This window comes from Nomascus leucogenys, chromosome 17 (genome assembly GCF_006542625.1).
Source record: "Nomascus leucogenys isolate Asia chromosome 17, Asia_NLE_v1, whole genome shotgun sequence".
NCBI lineage: Eukaryota > Metazoa > Chordata > Mammalia > Primates > Hylobatidae > Nomascus > Nomascus leucogenys.
Window position 1 is genome coordinate 84,322,183 of NC_044397.1, and position 18,767 is coordinate 84,340,949.

At 45.1% G+C, this 18,767-nt stretch overlaps 1 protein-coding gene across 6 annotated transcripts in view; it reads left to right on the forward strand.

Annotated features, from left to right (window-relative positions):
- The window catches only part of HNRNPUL1 (heterogeneous nuclear ribonucleoprotein U like 1), a 46,225-nt gene that overhangs the window by 13,478 nt on the left and 13,980 nt on the right, over window positions 1–18,767 (forward strand). For all 6 annotated transcript variants that reach the window (XM_030795738.1, XM_030795736.1, XM_030795734.1 and 3 more), the window contains exons 5-8: window positions 879–1,018; window positions 4,019–4,118; window positions 6,105–6,217; window positions 17,307–17,573. In XM_030795738.1, the coding sequence (XP_030651598.1) occupies window positions 879–1,018; window positions 4,019–4,118; window positions 6,105–6,217; window positions 17,307–17,573 (620 nt within the window). The remainder of the gene's footprint in view (window positions 1–878; window positions 1,019–4,018; window positions 4,119–6,104; window positions 6,218–17,306; window positions 17,574–18,767) is intronic.

Genomic DNA, 18,767 nt, shown 5'->3' on the forward strand with positions numbered 1-18,767 from the left:
AAACTAGTTTGAGCCTGGGTATCATGGCGAAACCCTGTCCACGAAAAATATAAAAATCACCCGGGCATGGTGGCATATCCCTGTAGTCCCAGCAACTCAGGAGCTGTGGTGGGAGGATGGCTTAAGTGCAGGAGAACAGAGGTTGCAGTGAGCCGAGATCATGCTACCATACTCTAGCCTGGATGACAAAGCGAGACCTTGTCTCAAAAAAAAAAAAAATTAATTTGAAACTGCTGAGGATATGGACCCTCTCCCTAGCAAATACACATCCCCACCAAAGACATTTGTTGACAATTTCTGAGGATACCCCTGAAGCCCATCCTTGGATCCCACCAGATAAAGAACCCCAGTTCCTCTCTGAGGTCACACAGGCCGATTTGCAGTACTCCACATCCTCCCTACTCAAAGGCGGAGAGGTTCGGGGTGTGCTGGTTCCTTTTGAAACTGCCTCCATGATGTGTTCACTTGTGTACTCCTGGTCAGCACTTGGGGAACTTCCCTCTGCCTGTTTCTTTCTTAGGACTTTTAAAACATCAGCCAGGCCGAGCGTGGTTGCTCACGCCTGTAATCCCAGCAGTTTGGGAGGCCGAGGCAGGTGGATCAGCTGAGGCCAGGAGTTCGAGACCAGCCTGGCCAACATGGAGAAACCCTGTCTCTACTAAAAAATACAAAATTAGTCAGGTGTGGTGATACATGCCTGTAATCCCAGCTACTCAGGAGGCTGAGGCAGGAGAATCACTTGAACCTGGGAGGCGGAGGTTGCGGTGAGCCAAGATCGTACCATTGCACTCCAGCCTGGGCAAAAAGAGTGAAACTCCGTCTCAAGAAAACAAAACAAAACAAAAACATCAGCCAACTGTGGGCTTTTTCCTTCACAGATAACTGCGACCTCCACTTCAAGGTGGCCCGAGATCGGAGTAGTGGCTATCCGCTCACAATTGAGGGCTTTGCATACCTGTGGTCAGGAGCCCGTGCCAGCTATGGGGTCAGAAGGGGCCGTGTGTGCTTCGAGATGAAGGTGAGTAGGAGCAAGAGAAGGGGAAGGGACAGAGAAGTCCATCCATTGTAATATCCTGATACCAGCCACCTTGGTCAGAGCTACAACTGCAAAAGAGATTGGATTGTGCAATACTGTGTCCAAGCAGACAAAACTGTGATGAACTCAAGAGAACTACATCATTGCTAAATATCATATTAGAAAAGCAGGCCAACCGTACATTGCTTCATCAAGCAGATATTTCCTTGGCGAGATTCGACCCAGGTATTATGTAGTCAACCAGTGTAGTGATGACATGTTTGTAGAACTGAGAAAAGAAGTTGTTTGGAAGAAAAGTGATCTAGAAAGAATAGACTCAGATGTCACTTATCAAAGGGAGGCCAGAGGGAGAACAGGGCAAAGAACTGCCAGCTTAGGCCAGCCTCTGCTGTCATCTCTCCACAGTTCCATGTCAAGTTATGTTTATGAAAATAATACATGCTCATGTTTAACAAAAGTTTAGACAGCACGGAAGAGTACAGGATAAAACACGTTATTCTCGCCAGGCGTGGTGGCTTTCGCCTGTAATCCCAGCACTTTGGGAGGCCGAGGCAGGTGGATCACGAGGTCAGGAGTTCAATACCAACCTGGCCAAGATGGTGAAACCCCGTCTCTACTAAAAATACAAAAAAAGTAGCCGGGCATGGTGGCAGGTGCCTGCAATCCTAGCTATTCAGGAGGCTGAGGCAGAGAATTGCTTGAACCCAAGAGGCAGAGGTTGCAGTGAGCCGAGATCACGCCACTGCACTCCAGCCTGGGCGACAGAGTGAGACTGTCTCAAAAAAAAAAAAAAAAACACGTTATTCCCATGTCCTGTCAGTCCCCATCCTACCATCCCACTCCCTGGAGGGGACTTCTGTGTTAACAATTTCTTACCTGTGATTTGTGTATCCAAACTTACTGATGATAGCTAATAACGCATAGAGCTCTTTGCATACACAAGATTCAGCACCAAGCTCTTTACATGGATTATCTCCATTAATCCTCACAGTACCATCTGGAAACAGGTACTGTTAGCCCCAGTTTTTAGAGGCACATTATTTTATGTACCTCTCAGAGAAACACTGCAACTAAATAAACTACGCAGTGTTTTCTTTTTTTTTTTTTTTTTTTTTTCTTTTTTTTTGAGATGGAGTTTCACTCTTGTTGTCCAGGCTGGAGTACAGTGGCGTGATCTCGGCTCACCGCAACCTCTGCCTCCTGGGTTCAAGCAGTTATCCTGCCTCAGCCTCCCTAGTAGCTGGGATTACAGGCATGTGCCACCAGGCTCGGCTAATTTTTGTATTTTTAGTAGAGATGGGGTTTCTCCATATTGATCAGGCTGGGCTTGAACTCCCGACCTCAGGTGATCCGCCTGCCTTGGCCTCCCAAAGTGCTGGGATTACAGGCATGAGCTGCCACACCCAGCTTACACAGTGCTTTCTCATCACATTTGTAAGATGGATCCTGATTTCAGAGATTTTAAAATGTGTGTCTGAAAAGCCAGTGAGGCCGCAGGTAGATACGGATATTTGGCAGTCTAGTCTTTTAATACGAAATTAAGTCAGAAGGCTTTTTTTTTTTTTAACTTAATACTGTATCTTGGACATTTTTCTGTAGCAGTACATTAGCCCAATGTACTGCTTTGCTCCTTGTTTTTGTTTGTTTGTTTGTTTGTTTTGTTTGTTTTGTTTTATTGACGGAGTTTCACTTGTTACCCAGGCTAGACTGCAGTGGCGCAATCTCTGCTCACTGCAACCTCTGCCTCCCGGGTTCAAGCAATTCTCCTGCCTCGGCCTCTCGAGTAGCTGGGATTACAGGTGCATGACGCCACGCATGGCTAATTTTTTGTATTTTTAGTAGAGATGGGGTTTCACCATGTTGGCCAGGCTGGTCTCGAACTCCTGACCTCAGGTGATCCACCCACCTCGGCCTCCCAAAGTGCTGGGATTACAGGCATGAGCCACCATGCCCGGCCTGCTTCGCTCTTTTTAACTGTTGCATCATATTTTGTGGCATGGATATACCATAATCAGTGCCTTATTGATATTTTTTCTGATGTTAAAATATATATATATATATATATATGCACATATATACATCCAGTGCTGCACAGAATGTTGCATATACAAATACATTCACACATACATAGACATACTTGTCCACATATTTGTGTATCTATAGGATGCTGAGTTATAGAGCATGTGCATTTACGGGGTTTTGTTGTTTTGTTGTTTTAATGTTTTTGTAAAGATGGGGTCTTCCTATGTTGACCAGGCTGGTTCCTAACTCCTGGCCTCAAGCCATCCTCCTGCCTTGGCCTCCCAAAGTGTTGGGATTATAGGTGTGAGTCACCATCCCCAGCCATTTACAGTTTTGATAGAGACTTCTAGATTACCTTCTTTTTTTTTTTTTTTTTTTTTTTTGAGACGGAGTCTCGCTCTGTCGCCCAGGCTGGAGTGCAGTGGCGCAGTCTCGGCTCACTGCAAGCTCCGCCTCCCAGGTTCACGCCATTCTCCTGCCTCAGCCTCTCCGAGTAGCTGGGACTACAGGCGCCTGCCACCACGCCCGGCTAATTTTTTGTATTTTTAGTAGAGACGGGGTTTCACTGTGGTCTCGATCTCTTGACCTCGTGATCCGCCCGCCTTGGCCTCCCAAAGTGCTGGGATTACAAGCGTGAGCCACCGCGCCCAGCCAAGACTTCTAGATTACCTTCTAAAGACACTGTAACAGTTTATCTTTCTACCAGATGTTACAAGAGTCTCTTACGCTAAAAGATAACTGTATTTTGAAATGCGTGTCTCGGTGGCCCTATACTCTACTGATCCCTTTGGAGGCCCTGGCTTCAGTTCAACAGGCTCTTCAGAGCTGCTTAAATGCTTCTTCTCCAGCAAGAAAAGCCACTGCTATTTTTTAATGCCTGATATGCTTCCCTCCTATATTGGCTCATAACCTATGGCCTCCAGAGAAGCAACCCTGAGCCCTTTTGTCCTCTTTCCTCAGATCAATGAGGAAATCTCCGTGAAGCACCTTCCATCTACAGAGCCTGACCCCCACGTGGTCCGTATCGGCTGGTCTCTGGACTCCTGCAGCACCCAGCTAGGTAAGGAGGGGTCAGCTCTGCAGTCCAGAGAATAGTGACTGTCCCTACCCATGGATTTTCAAGGCTCCTAAGCTTCCTTTTCCAGTGTCAGACTTAGAATAGAACTAGACTGAAGTGGAACAGGTACAAGGATTAGATACATGCCACTGTCTCTGTCGTGCTGTATTCAACTGAGAGGACTATGGTCATGAAACAACTTTTCTGTGAAGAATCAATTGTTACCCTTCATCTTTTAGGAGAGGGTCCAGAGTTCTCTTTAGGAATCTATTCCCTTCCTGTAAAAAGGATCAGTGTCTCCTGTCCGTAAACCAAGCTGCAAATAAGTTCCCAAGCTCCATTAAGTTCTGTCTGTATTTTCTGTCCAGAGCCTAACCTGGAGGAAAAAGGGGAGCAGAGACCAGTGAGGCCAGGGCTAGTTGGGAGAGAGGCAGGGGCTGCCTATTGAAAGGTTTTGAATTTTGTGGGTCCCCAGGCTTCAATGACCTTCTGGTCGCAAGTGACTGATTATTCTGACCAACGCTGACACCTTCTGGCTTCCGTTTATGATCATACAGACGTTCTAATTATGAAAATAATATGTGTTGCTTGTAAGAATTCAGGCCATACAGAAAGGGAAAAATGAAAATCCTTCCTAAACCTGTGAGATAAACTAACCAATGTTAACATTCTATTTGTAGTCTTCCGGACATTTATTTTTTTGTACATATTCAAACTGGATCACACTGGGACTACTTTGTATAGCCTTGTTTTAATGTATGATGAGCATATTTTTGTAAATAATTACAGCTTTTTGACTACTGCATAATTTTCCATTTTATAGTTGCATTATTTAACAAGTCCCCTTCTGTAGGGGACTCATTTAAATTTATTGCAAATTTTTGCTGTTTTAACACTTGAGCCATTATCCTGGTCCATAATTGCCTGACCACTTAAGACTAATCTTTAAAAGTAGATATATTCTCACTCACCAGTGTTTGTTTAAAAACTGTGTTCACATGGACTTAGAGAGTGGAATAATAGATGATGGAGACTCAGAAGTGTTAGGGAGTAGCAAGGGGGAGGAGGATGAGAAATTGGTTAATGGGTACGATGTACGTTTTTTAGGTGATGAACACCCTAAAAGCTTGACCACTATGCAATCTGTGCATGTAACAGAATTGCACATGTACCCCATAAATTGGTACCTCCTCAAAAAGGTAGATATGTTAGCACAAAAAAAAAGTATACAGTTTTCATTTCCATATGTGTTAGCACTTTTTATTTAAGACTCGTAGGTCATCTCATCTTATCTCTGTCTCCGTTTTGAGATGTAGGTGGTGGCAGTTGATAGGGATGGGGAAACAGTCCAGAAGGGTGAAGCACCATATCCAGGGTCACATAGCTGGTTTGTAGCAGAACCAGGCCTGGCATTCATGCTTGTCGGCCCCTGCTTTTCTAGCAGCATACTCTTTGGGTTCTGCCAGGAATCTCTAACTCAGGTGTCTGCCAGAGCCCTTGGGATCTCTCAGTCATATCACTTCAGCACCCAGTTCTGTAGCCTGAGGAAATCCAGTACCTTTCCCAGGGGTCAGTCCTCATGGTCTCCAGGAGCAAAATCCAGCCCCTTCACTGATTTCTACCACGAGTAGACTGGACTGAATATTGGGTGTCACAAGGAAGGGTTGCATCTCAGCATACAGCCATTCTCCTCCATCCCAGCTCCTGTCTTCCTTTCCTCCCTTTCTTTTCAAATTCTCCCTTTTGTGCAGAGTAATTCAGTTGAGCTCCTACTCCCAGACTGGACAATGAAACCCATCAAGCCCTCCAAGTTCTACATCATTAAGGGCTTCCTTTCACCCTTCCCCACCCCTATTTTAAAAAGGCATCTGATTAATAAAACCAGTAAAGAAAATGATTTTCTTCTTCAAAAATAAAAGTATGTGGCAGCCATCGAGGCTGTTATGACCATCGCAGGTTTAACCTGCCTTTGCCTATTTCTTCCGTCAGGCGAAGAGCCTTTCTCCTATGGCTATGGAGGCACTGGGAAGAAGTCCACCAATAGCCGGTTTGAAAACTACGGAGACAAGTTTGCAGAGAACGATGTGATTGGCTGCTTTGCGGTGAGTGCTAGCAGCCTGTGGGAGTTGGCAGAACCAGATGTTGGGCTACAGACTTCTTTTTCAGGATACCTCTATCCATTGTCTGCCCCATATCCAGCCACTCTCGCCATACTTCTTTGTCTCTGCTTGACAGACTGGAATGTTCACTGTCATTTTGTGGGAAATTCTGTCATTCCATCTCCTCTGGTCTTGTGTGCAAAGTTTTCAGATGACACCCTGAAGAGGTTTGGGGACTTCAGGTGTGCATAGCCTTCCTCCATTCCTGGGTACCAGAGTAACATTTTCTAAACAAACCTAGGAATTTCTTATCTTTCATTGCTAGGAAATAGCCTGTCTGCTCTTGAAGGCAGTGGTATTGGCTCTTGCCCCATGTTGGCATCGTCTTATCCCAAAACTTCTCCCTTTCTTCATCTCACATTGGTTGAGCCAGGCTTCCTACAATGCACTGCCTTCTGGAAGAGTAGAGATGATGCAAAACAGAACAGCTGCTGCTGCCATACTTCAGTCTTTGAGAGCAGTGACCAGCAGTCACCATGCTGTGCAATATGGCTGTCAGCTCTGGACTGGACTCCCTGGACCCAGTTCTGTTCTTCCATTCACGCCCTGGGCAATTTACCCTCCTTGTTTTTCAGTTCCCTCTAAATGAGAATCTTTGCACCTACCTCAGAACTTTGTGTGGAGTCATTAAGTTAATTAAAAGAACTTATAATAATGCCTGATACACAGTAAGTGCTCAGTAAATACCACTTAATACTGTTAACATTAGGAGTTATAAGAGATGTTTGTAAAATGTGCCATGAGGCCCCAGAGGAAGTGATCACCCGGATGGATTCATCCTCTGAAGCTTATTTTGCCTTCTTTCATATTTGTACACACGTACTCTTCCTTCTTTTTTATTTATTTATTTTTTTGAGATGAAGTTTTTTGCTCTTGTTGCCCAGGCTGGAGAGCAATGGTGCGATCTCGGCTCACCACAATCTCCGCCTCCTGGGTTCAAACGATTCTCCTGCCTCAGCCCCCTGAGTAGTTGGGATTACAGGCATGCACCAGTATGCCCAACTAATTTTGTATTTTTAGTAGAGACGGGGTTTCTCCATGTTGGTCAGGCTGGTCTCGAACTCCCGACCTCAGATGATCTGCCCGCCTTGGCCTCCCAAAGTGCTGGGATTATAGGTGTGAGCCACCGTGCCCGGCCCCTTCTTCTTTTTTTAACTTTGAGATAAATTCAAACTCAGGAAAAAGCTTGAGAATAAAGAATTCTCATAGGGCCTTATCCAGATTCTAACATTTGCCACACTTGCTTTACCATTTTCGTGTTTATGGTGTACATACACATAGAGAGTTAACTCTTCAGCAACATGTTTGAATTGCACTGGTTCACTTATGTGCAGATTTTTTTTCAATAAATATATTGGAAACTTCTTTGGAGATTTGCAACAATTTGAAACAACAGACGTATAGCCTAGAAATATCGGTAAGATTAAGAAAAAGTTAAGCATGTTATGAATGCGTAAAATATAAGTAGGTACTAGTCTGTTTCATCATTTACTAGCATAAAATATTCACAAATCTATTACAAAAAGTTAAAACTTATCAAAACTTGTGCACACAAACACTGACTCTACATGGTACCATTCACAGTTGAAAGAAATGTAAACAAACATAGTAGTACAGTATTAAATCATAACTGCTTTTTTTTTTTTTTTTTTTGAGACAGATTCTTTTCTCTGTCACCCAGGCTGGAGTCTTGTGGCACGATCTCAACTCACTGCAACCTCCATCTCCGGGGTTCAAGTGATTCTTGTGCCTCAGCCACCCGAATAGCTGGGATTGCAGGTGTGCACCATCACGCCTGGCTAATTTTTGTTTTTTGTTTGTTTGTTTTGTTTTGAGACAGAGTCTCACTTTGTTGCTTAGGCTGGAGCACAGTGGTGCAATCTCGGCTCACTGTAACCTCCGCCTCCCGGGTTCAAGCGATTCTCCTGCCTCAGCCTCCTGAGTAGCTGGGATTACAGGTGCACGCCACCATGCCTGGCTAATTTTTGTATTTTTAGTAGAGATGGGGTTTCACCATGTTGGCTAGGCTGGTCTTGAACTCCTGACCTTAGGTGATCCACCCGCCTCAGCCTCCCAAAGTGCTGGGATTACCAAGTGTGAGCTACTGCACCTGGCCTAATTTTTGTATTTTTAGTAGAGATGGGGTTTCGCCATGTTGGTTAGGCTGGTCTTGAACTCCTGACCTTGGGTGATCCACCTGCCTCGGCCTCCCAAAGTGCTGGGATTACCATGTGTGAGCCACTGCACCTGGCCTAATTTTTGTATTTTTAGTAGAGATGGGGTTTCACTGTGTTGGCCAAGGTGGTCTTGAACTCCTAACTTGAAGTGATCTGCCCACCTCGGCCTGCGAAAGTCCTGGGATTACAGGTGTGAGCCACCAAGCCCAGCCAACTGCATAAAATTAACCAGCACATACTGTAATAATTTTGAAGCCACCTCCTATTGCTATTATGGTGAGCTCAATTGTTGCAAATTTCTACTTAAAACACTGTGTGTTGTACATCTTCACGTGAGCAGTTCTTTTCAGTAAATTGTGTATCACAGTAAAGTGATCTCTCGCAATTCTCGTGTATTTTTTAATCATGTTACTGCAATATCGTAAGCCTTGAGTAACACAATGGGATCCATACGAAGTGCCACTAGTGATGCTGGAAGTGTTGCTCAGAAGTAGAAAAAAGTTATAATATTACAAGAAAAACTTGAATTGCTTGATATGCACTGTAGTTTGAGGTCTGCAGCTGTATTTGCCTGCCATTTCAAGATTAATCCAGCATAAGGACCACTGTAAATGAAAAAAAGAAAAAATTCCTGAAGCCATCACTACTGCTGTGCTAGCAGGTGCTAAATCCTTGCACTTTTTATCATATTGAAAATGCAAGGCCGGACACTGTGACTCACACTTGTAGTCCCAGCACTTTGGGAGGCCAAGGTGGGCAGATCGCTTGAGCCCAGGATTTCAAGACCAGCTTGGGCATCATGGTGAAAACAAACTTTTAATATTTTATAAACATAAAAATTAACTGGGTGTGGTGACGCATGCCTGTAGTCCCAGATATTCAGGAGGCTGAGGATCACTTGAGCCCAGGAGGCTGCAGTGGGCTATGATTGCCCCACTGCACTCCAGCCTGGATGACAGAATGAGACTCTGTCTCAAAATAAATAAATAAAACTTGCAGCTTTTGTGTACGTACAGGGTTGCTATAAGAAGGGCATACCTGCCGGGTGCAGTGGCTCACGCCTGTAATCCCAGCACTTTGGGAGACCAAGGAGGGCAGATCACGAGGTCAGGAGATCAAGACCATCCTGGCTAACACAGTGAAACCCCGTCTTTACTAAAAATACAAAAAATTAGCCAGGCGTGGTGGCAAGCGCCTGTAGTTCCAGCTACTCGGGAGGCTGAGGCAGGAGAATGGCGTGAGCCCGGGAGGCAGAGCTTGCAGTGAGCCATGATCATGCCACCGTACTCCCGCCTGGGCAACAGAGCGAGACTCTGTCTCAAAAAAAAAAAAAAAAAAAGGCATACCTATAGGCTATAATTCAAGAAAAAGTGAAGTCGTTATATATGACAACATAAAGCAAAAGAAAGCGGAAAGATCTAAAGCTGCTGAATTTCATGCCAGCAAAGGATGGTTTAATAACTTTAGAAAGAGGTTTGGCTTAAAAATTGTTAACAGGTAAGGCAGCTTCTGCCAACCAAGAGGCAACAAACAAGTTCCCAGGCATCATTAAGGTATAATTGAAGAGAAGGGATATCTGCCTGAACAGATTTTTAATGCCAAGTCCAGTGGTATGATCTCAGCTCACTGCAGCCCCTGCCTCCCCGGTTCAAGCTATTCTACTTCAGCGACCCAAGTACCTGGGATTACGTACTTGCGCCACCACACCTAGCTAATAATTTGTATTTTTTGTAGAGATGGGGTTTCGCCAAACTCCTGAGCTCAAGCAGTCCGCCCTCCTTGACCTCCCAAAATTCTGGGATTATAGGCTGGAGACACCACACCCAGCAGATTCTGTCAGATGGATGATCAGGACTGTTGTTACTTATAAAGCTGGTAACTCTGAAATCCTGAATCCTCAACACCAGTTGCCAGTCATTTGGTTGTACAACAAGAAGGTGTCGACGATGAAAATCCTTTTTCTAGATTGGTACCATTGATGCTTTGTTTCTGAAGTTAAGAAATAACTTTCCAATATGTGGTTCCCTTTTAAAGTTCTTCTGATATTGGAGAATGCCACCAAGAACCCCATGAGTTTAGTACAGAAGGGGTCAAAGTCACGGCCGGGCACGGTGGCTCACGCTTGTAATCCCAGCACTTTGGGAGGCCGAGGCGGGCGGATCACGAGGTCAGGAGATGGAGACCACGGTGAAACCCCGTCTCTACTAAAAATACAAAAAATTAGCCGGGCATGGTGGCGGGCGCCTGTAATCCCAGCTACTCGGAGAGGCTGAGGCAGGAGAATGGCGTGAACCCGGGAGGCGGAGCTTGCAGTGAGCTGAGATTGCGCCACTGCACTCCAGCCTGGGCGACAGAGCGAGACTCTGTCTCAAAAAAAAAAAAAAAAAAAAAAAGAAGGGGTCAAAGTGGTTTATTTGTCCCTAAACAATGGGCTGACCCTTGAACTTTGCAGGGGTTAGGGGCACCAACCCCCATGCAGTCAAAAATCCACATATAGTTTTTGACTCCCAAAAACTTAACTACTGGCTGAGTGCAGTGGCTCACACCTGTAATCCCAGCACTTTGGGAGGCCAAGCTGGGCGGATCACTTGAGCCCAGAAGTTCAAGACCAGCCTGGGCAACATAAGGAAACCCTGTCTTTACCAAAAATAGAAATAAAAATTAGCTGGGCCTGGTGGCACACACCTGTGGTCCCAGCTACTCGGGAGACTGAGGTGGGGGAAAAAAAAAATTAATAGCCTACTGATAACATAAACAGTCAATTAACACATAGGCTAGTGTCTACAGTTTTTATGCACTCATGACATACCTAACTTTTCCTTATTTTTTTTTTTCAGTATTTCTAGTCATAGGGATCTGAGAGCTTTTTCAAATTGTTGCAAGTGTCCACAAATATTTTCAGTATATTTATTGAATGAAAAAAGTATACATGTATCCCAGCTTGAAGCCAGTGTTGTTAAGGGTCAGCTGTGTTTTCATCTGACCCATTTGAGAGGAGGTTGCATACATCATGTCTTCATTACTTTGGTCTGTATTCCTTCTTTTCTTTGTTTTTAATAAATGAGACAGGGTCTTGCTGCATTTTCACAGGTGGTGATCCCTCTTCTGATCAGCATGAGAGTTTTGACTTGCTTTGCTTCCTACCTTGGCTAGTTCACCCCTCCTTAGGCAACCTGATGGTCCCTAACTCCCAGGGGGTCACCATATCAATGCTGAACTTAGTGTGGACAGCCGATTGGCATAGTGCATTACAGCCCAGAACTGGGCTCAAGCCATCCACCCCAACCTAGTAGCTGAGACTGCAGGTGCACGGCACTGTGCCAGGCTCGGTGTGTACTCTTTTTTTTTTTTTTTTTTTTTTTGAGAGAAGTCTAGCTCTTGTCCCCCAGGTTTGAGTGCAATGGCTTTATCTCGGCTCACTGCAACCTCCGCCTCCCGGGTTCAAACTATTTTCCTGCCTCTGCCTCCCAAGTAGCTGAGATTAAGGCACCTGCCACCATGCCTGGCTAATTTTTGTATTTTTTAGTAGAGATGGGGTTTCACCATGTTGGCCAGGCTGGTCTCGAACTCCTGCTCTCAGATGATCCGCCCACCTCAGCCTCCCAAAGTGCTGGGATTATAGGCGTGAGCCACCGCACCCAGTCGGTGTGTACTCTTTTTGAGTCTTGTTCTGTCGCCCAGGCTGGAGTGCAGTGGCGTGATCTCGGCTCACTGCAACTTCTGCCTCCCAGGTTCAAGTGATTTTTTTGCCTCAGCCTCCCAAGTAGCTGGGATCACAGGTGCACACCATGACATCTAGCTAATTTTTGTATTTTTAGTAGAGACAGGGTTTCACCATGTTGGTCAGGCTGGTCTCAAACTCCTGACTTCGTGATCCGCCCACCTCGGCTTCCCAAAGTGCTAGGATTACAGGTGTGAGCCACCACAGCCGGCTGATTCTTAAGGGTAAAGATATTAATGACAGTAAAGTTATTAAATTTAAAACTTGCTATAATGCTATTATCTACTGCACATTCAAATTTTGTCACTTGTCCCAACAATATTCTTTCGTCCAGTTGAGTTTCTAGTTCAGGATCTGATCTGGCCTGGGATCATATTGCATTCTCTTGCCATGTGTCTTTAGTCTCCTTTAGCCTGAAACAGTTTCTCAGCCTTTTTTTTTGCATTTGAGGATCTCAATATCTTTTTGTTTTTGTTTCTGAGACAGAGTTTCGCTCTGCCACCCAATCTGGAGTGCAGTGGTGCAATCTCAGCTCACCACAACCTCCACCTCCCAGGTTCAAACAATTCTCCTGCCTCAGGCGCCCGAGTAGCTGGGACTACAGGTGCACGCCACCACACCTGGCTAATTTTTATATTTTTAGTAGAGTCGGGGTTTCACCGTGTTGGCCAGGCTGGTCTTGAACTCCTGACCTCAGGTGATCCACCCGCTTCAGCCTCCCAAAGTGCTGGGATTACAGGTATCAGCCACTGTGCCCGGCCCTCAAAATGTTTTTAATAAAACATTTTTAAAATGAAAACTGTGTTTATACTCTACAAATTGTTCGGTTTTAAACCTTGCATTTTTTTCCCGTTGAAGAGTAAATCTTGGCCATCTTTCCCTGTCCACACAGACAATATATAGATCTAGCTCAGTTAAAGTTGTTTCTTAATAGTTAATCATTGTGAATTGATTTTTTCAAGAATAGGGTTTCCAAAAAAAATCAAGGAATATAAAAGGGGATACAGTATAAAGTCTTCTTTAGACACCCACACCCCCCCGCCCCACCCATTTTTCACATATACCTTCCCCAGCATGTGAACCCACTGGTACTCGGGGTTTCATCTTTTTTTTTTTTTTTTTAACTTGTATGTCTTGGGGATCTTTTTATTTATTTAATTTTTTTTAAGACAGAGTTTCACTCTTATTGCCCAGGCTGGAGTGCAATGGCATGATCTTGGCTCACCACAACCTCTGCCTCCCGGATTCAAGTGATTCTCCTGCCTCAGCCTCCCAAGTGCTGGGATTACAGGCATGCGCCAGTATGCCTGGCTAATTTTGTAGTTTTAGTAGAGACGGGGTTTCACCATGTTGGTCAGGCTGGTCTCGAACTCCCGACCACAGGTGGTCTACCCTCCTCGGCCTCCCAAAGTGCTGAGATTACAAGCGTAAGCCACCGTGCCCGGCCTTAGTGGGGATCTTTTTATGGTACTACCAAGAGATGTACTTTTATGTTATCTGTAGTCATTGTATGACTGTACCATAATTGATTTAACCTAGTCCCTCACTTTAGTGGACATGTCGTTACTTTTGCAGCTTTGTATTTAGTGGCTGTAATGGCTGTCTAGTATTCTGATGCAGGGGTTTGGGTACCCTGCTTTAATTTAGCCCATCTTCCTGTTAGTGGCTCTGAAAGTTGTTTCCTGGAACAGATAATGCGGCTTGTCTTTTTTCCATTTACTGGAGTAACTTGGAGATCTTTTTGTAGCCCCACATATGGATCTCCTGTGCAATTTAGCCACTCCTGCTTCCCCACTGGAGCACATTTTCCATGCTGGCATGACCATTTTGCACATACAATTTTGCATTCTTGTGGGAATGTAGTTGTATTCCTTCTTGAAAGTTAGATTCTAAGTATATTTAAATTTTGATAGCTACCACCAAGACTACACTCCAAACAGGTTGCAGTAATTTAACTTGTCACTGTGTGACAGTGTTTGCCAAAGTCTGTTCTTTCAGAGTATGAGGTTCTTTGGGTATGTGGCAGTATGGAACTCTAGGCCTTGACTCTTGCTTCAACCAGAACATCTCTGCATCCAGTCTTAAGATTCCTTATATAGTTTTCTTTGTTCAGAAGATACCACAACTTTAAAAAGGCTCAGGGTGAGGAGTTGGTGGGGGTGTAAAAATCATTGGTCTCCTGGAACAAGAGGGGAGGACATTGGTGTCGAATCTCAAGTCCTCAATTTGCAAAACAAAAAGGTAAAACAGCCTTCCAAGTGGAGAACAGAATAACCCATTTCAGCAAACCATAAAGAGTATGATACTTAGAGCCTAGGGACAACAGAAAGAGGTGTGAGACACCAGGCTATAAAAATGGCAGGCTCTGAGTTATGCCAGGCTTCAGGAGTTTGGGTCTTTAGGCCTGGGACTGACACAGGAGTGTTTCAGCAGGAACAACACAACTCCACTTGCCTCTTGGACAGATGGCTCTGTTGGTGATAGATTGGTTGGTTGAGGGCGCCGGTTTCTGTGCATTATGGTAAGTTCCTATAGTGAAGCTGGTGGCCATAAGGAAGGCTAACACCCACAGTCATACCTGCTCTCCATGGTCTTTTTTTTTTTTTTTTTTTTTTGAGAAGGAGTCTTGCTGTTGCCAGGCTGGAGTGCTGTGACACGATCTCGGCTCACTGCAACCTCCAACACCCTGGTTCAAGCGATTGTCCTGCCTCAGCCTCCTGAGTAGCTGCGATTACAGGCACTCACCACCATGTCTGGCTAATTTTTGTATGTTTAGTAGAGACGGAGTTTCACCATGTTGGCCAAGATGGTCTTGATCTCTTGACCTCATGATCCGCCCACCTCGGCCTCCCAAAGTGCTGGGATTACAGGCGTGAACCACCGCATCCAGCCACTCTCCATGGTCTTGACGTGGGCGCATGCTTAGAGATGAACAGGCATGAGGGCCTCTGACACAGAGCTGCGCCCTGTGAGCACTGAGGAGGTTAATGAGGAAGCTCCTCAAGGGAGGGTGCTTCTGTCGCTTCTTGAAGGGCATTTCCCAAGGTGGTCACCTGAATAGAGAAAGAAATTGTACTTTTATATCAGAAACTGAACCTTGTATTTTGCTTCAGTCTGCTATCTAATCTCAAGTTTTGAGCCTTTTCTTCTCTGAGATGGGCATTTAGAAAAATATTTAACAAAGGTTTTAAAAATATAAATTTTAAAAAGGAAAAAAACACTAAGAAAAGAAAGAGCCTGTCGTATCCTACAGCCAAAGCGATGTTTCCAAAACACAGTTTTGAGCAGGCTGCTCCTCTATTCAAAATAAGTCAGAGACTCTGCTCTGCCACCAGCATCAAGTTCAAATTCCTGCGGTAAATTAGAGTCCCTCACATGCCGAGGTAGGCCATGTCCCCTCCCACCACTTCAGTCCCAGCCCCTTATTTGTAGCACAGTGCCTGACATCTTGCAGTGATAGCTCACATTCCTTGTGTGCTCACTGTGTATTAAATGTACTAGCCCATTTAACAGTTAGAATAAACATAGGCTGTATAAAATATTATTACCCCGCCCCCTTTTGTTTGATAAGGAAACAAGATAAAATAACTTAACCAAGGCCACAAGTTAGTAGTGGTAGAACTGAAGCCATCCACCTTCTAAAATGGGATCATAGGCTAGGCGCAGTGGCTCACACCTATAATCCCAGCACTTTGGGAGGCTGAGGCAGGTGGATCACCTGAGGTCAGGAGTTCGAGACCAGCCTGATCAACATAGAGAAACCCCCTCTCTACTAAAAATACAAAATTAGCCGGGCGTGGTGGCACATGCCTGTAATCCCAGCTACTCTGGAGGTTGAGGCAGGAGAATCGCTTGAACCTGGGAGGCAGAGGTTGTGATGAGCTGAGATTGCGCCATTGCACTCCAGCCTGGGCAACAAGAGTGAAATTCCGTCTCAACAAAAAGGGGGGAATCTTAATTACTAACTTTAGCAATTCACTAAGTAGTTGTTACAAAATAAATGAATGTGGTCCCTGCATGGCTCTTTAGCTGTTCCTGAATTACTTCCCCCTCATCTTTTATGCCTCAGCCAAACTGACCTTATGTTCTGTCACTGCTAGGCTTATATACAAGCAACTGAGAAACCTCCTCAGAAACTTGCTTCTAGGTAGGTCATCTTACTGAATTATGATAGAGTGTCCTTGTCTCATTCCCCACTGGTCCCTAAACTCTGTCGGTCCCAGATTACACGGACATATATATCAGAAAGAGTACGAACTCAGGGAACATGTTGAACAAGCTGAACTCAGTTCAGAAAGGCCCTGCTGTGGCTTTCCTTCATCTGTTATATTCATAGACTGCCCTTTCTGGGTTTCTTGTGTTGGTTTTTGTAGAGATGGCATCTCTCTCTGTTACCCAGGCTGTACTTGAACTCCTGGCCTCAAGCGATCCTCCTGCCTTGGCCACCCAAAGTGATGGGATTATAGGCGTGAGCCACTGCACCTGTCTCCTCGTCAGTTTTCAGGATGGGACTGGATCACCTTTTCCTTCGTCTTCATCTCAGTCTAGGCACAAGACTCAAATACTTGGAGCTTCTTAAAATTACCTGCTTTAGGACGGGTGCAGTAGCTCCAGCCTGTAATTCCAACAGTTTGGCAGGCCAACGTGGGAAGATCACTTGAGTCCAGGATTTCAAGACCAGCCTGGGCAACATAACAAGACCCCATCTCTACAAAAAAATTCAAAAATTAGCCAGGTGTGGAACATGCCTGTAGTCCCAGCTACTCAGGAGGCTGAGGTGGGAGGATTGCTTGAACCTGGAAGTTTGAGGTTGCCGTGAGCCCTAGCTGTGCCACTACACTCAGCCTGGGGGACAGGGTGAGACCCTGTCTCAAAAAAAGAAAACAAAAAAAAAACTCTTGCTTACTTGCTTCATATCCACCAACTTTGGGGTCTTAGGCAAGAAGGACTTTGGGCTGGACATTCTCTGAGATGTTCACTGATGCTGCCCAGCTTACCTGTATGTTGGGGAAGGATGCACTTCAATCTGGAAAGCTGTCCATATTCTACTCCCTGCATCTACTGTCTCCCACATGTGACTCCCAGTGCCTATGGCGAGAGTTGGCAATCATATTCCTTTGGCTTTTTCTCCTAGGACTTTGAATGTGGAAATGACGTGGAACTGTCCTTTACCAAGAATGGAAAGTGGATGGGCATTGCTTTCCGAATCCAGAAGGAAGCCTTGGGGGGTCAGGCCCTCTATCCTCATGTCCTGGTGAAGAATTGCGCGGTGGAGTTCAACTTCGGACAGAGGGCAGAGCCCTACTGTTCTGTCCTCCCAGGGTTTACCTTCATCCAGCACCTTCCCCTTAGTGAGCGTATCCGGGGCACCGTTGGACCAAAGAGCAAGGCAGAATGTGAGGTGAGTGAGGCCAGAAGGTATTGGTGGCCACCTTGCTGCCAAGACAGAGGAGACACACACACACAGACTTGCTGCGTGAGTAGCCTTGGGGCAAGTGGCCACTTTGCCCAGCTCCTCAGGGTTGGACTCAGAGCTGCAAAGCTGCTCTGAGTGTGAGGTGAGGGGTGTTGGTGTGACCTAAGTTGAAGTCGGAGAGGCTACCTAAATCTCAGAAAGATTCCATCTTCTTCTTAAGTGAGGCCAGAATATGGGAAAAGGAGGCTTTTCTTACAGCAGAAAAGGACACTAGGCGCTTCTTGGGGAGTGCACTGTGCCACCAAGTGTTCTTTTTTTTTCTTTAGAGACAGGGTCTCGCTCTGTCACCCAGGCTGGAGTGCAGTGGTGCGATCACAGCTTACTGCAGCCTTGACCTCCCAGGCTCAAGTGATCCTCCCACCTCAGCTTCTCGAGTAGCTGGGACCACAGGTACATGCCACCATGCCCGGCTAACTTTTTTAGCCACTGAGCCTGGCCCACCGAGTGTTCTTGAAGGAGGCTGAGTAAGTTCCACCTCTCACCCAGAGCTATCAAAAGATAAATGGCCTTTGGGAAGATTTGATTCCAAGAGCTATACTAGTGTCTTTTTTCTTAAAACAGTATTTTTCTTGTATGTGTAAGTTATTTATGCTTGTTATAGAAAATTAAGAAGTAAAAAGTTTAAATTTTCATAATGCCATCATCTACAAATAAGTTTACTTGCAGAGTTTTGGTGGTCATTTGTTCTTTTTAATGTCTAAGTGCCTGTTTTCTGCTCACAAACATTTATCATTGAGATTCTATGGTATAAGCATTGTGATACCCTGCCCTTTTCACTTCACATTATTTTGTGAGCTTTATCCCATCACATAAAAACCTCTTTTTGAACATCACTCTTTTTTTCTTTTTTAAAAATCCTTCAAGGGAATGAACGTCATTCTTAATGGCCTTACAAACTCATCGTTCCCCTCTAGTCAGGCATTTAAGATGCATCTGTGTTTACCAAATTCTGAATGTATTGATTAGATACAATTCATGTCCTTGTGTGTACAGCTCTGTTCTATTTCATACTTCAAGAAAGTTGTACCACTTCTCCTACCCACTCCATGGGGTCAGTCCCAGTACACAGCCTTCCCTGGGCTATTGGGGGGAGTGGGGAGCGGGTCACATAATCCTGTA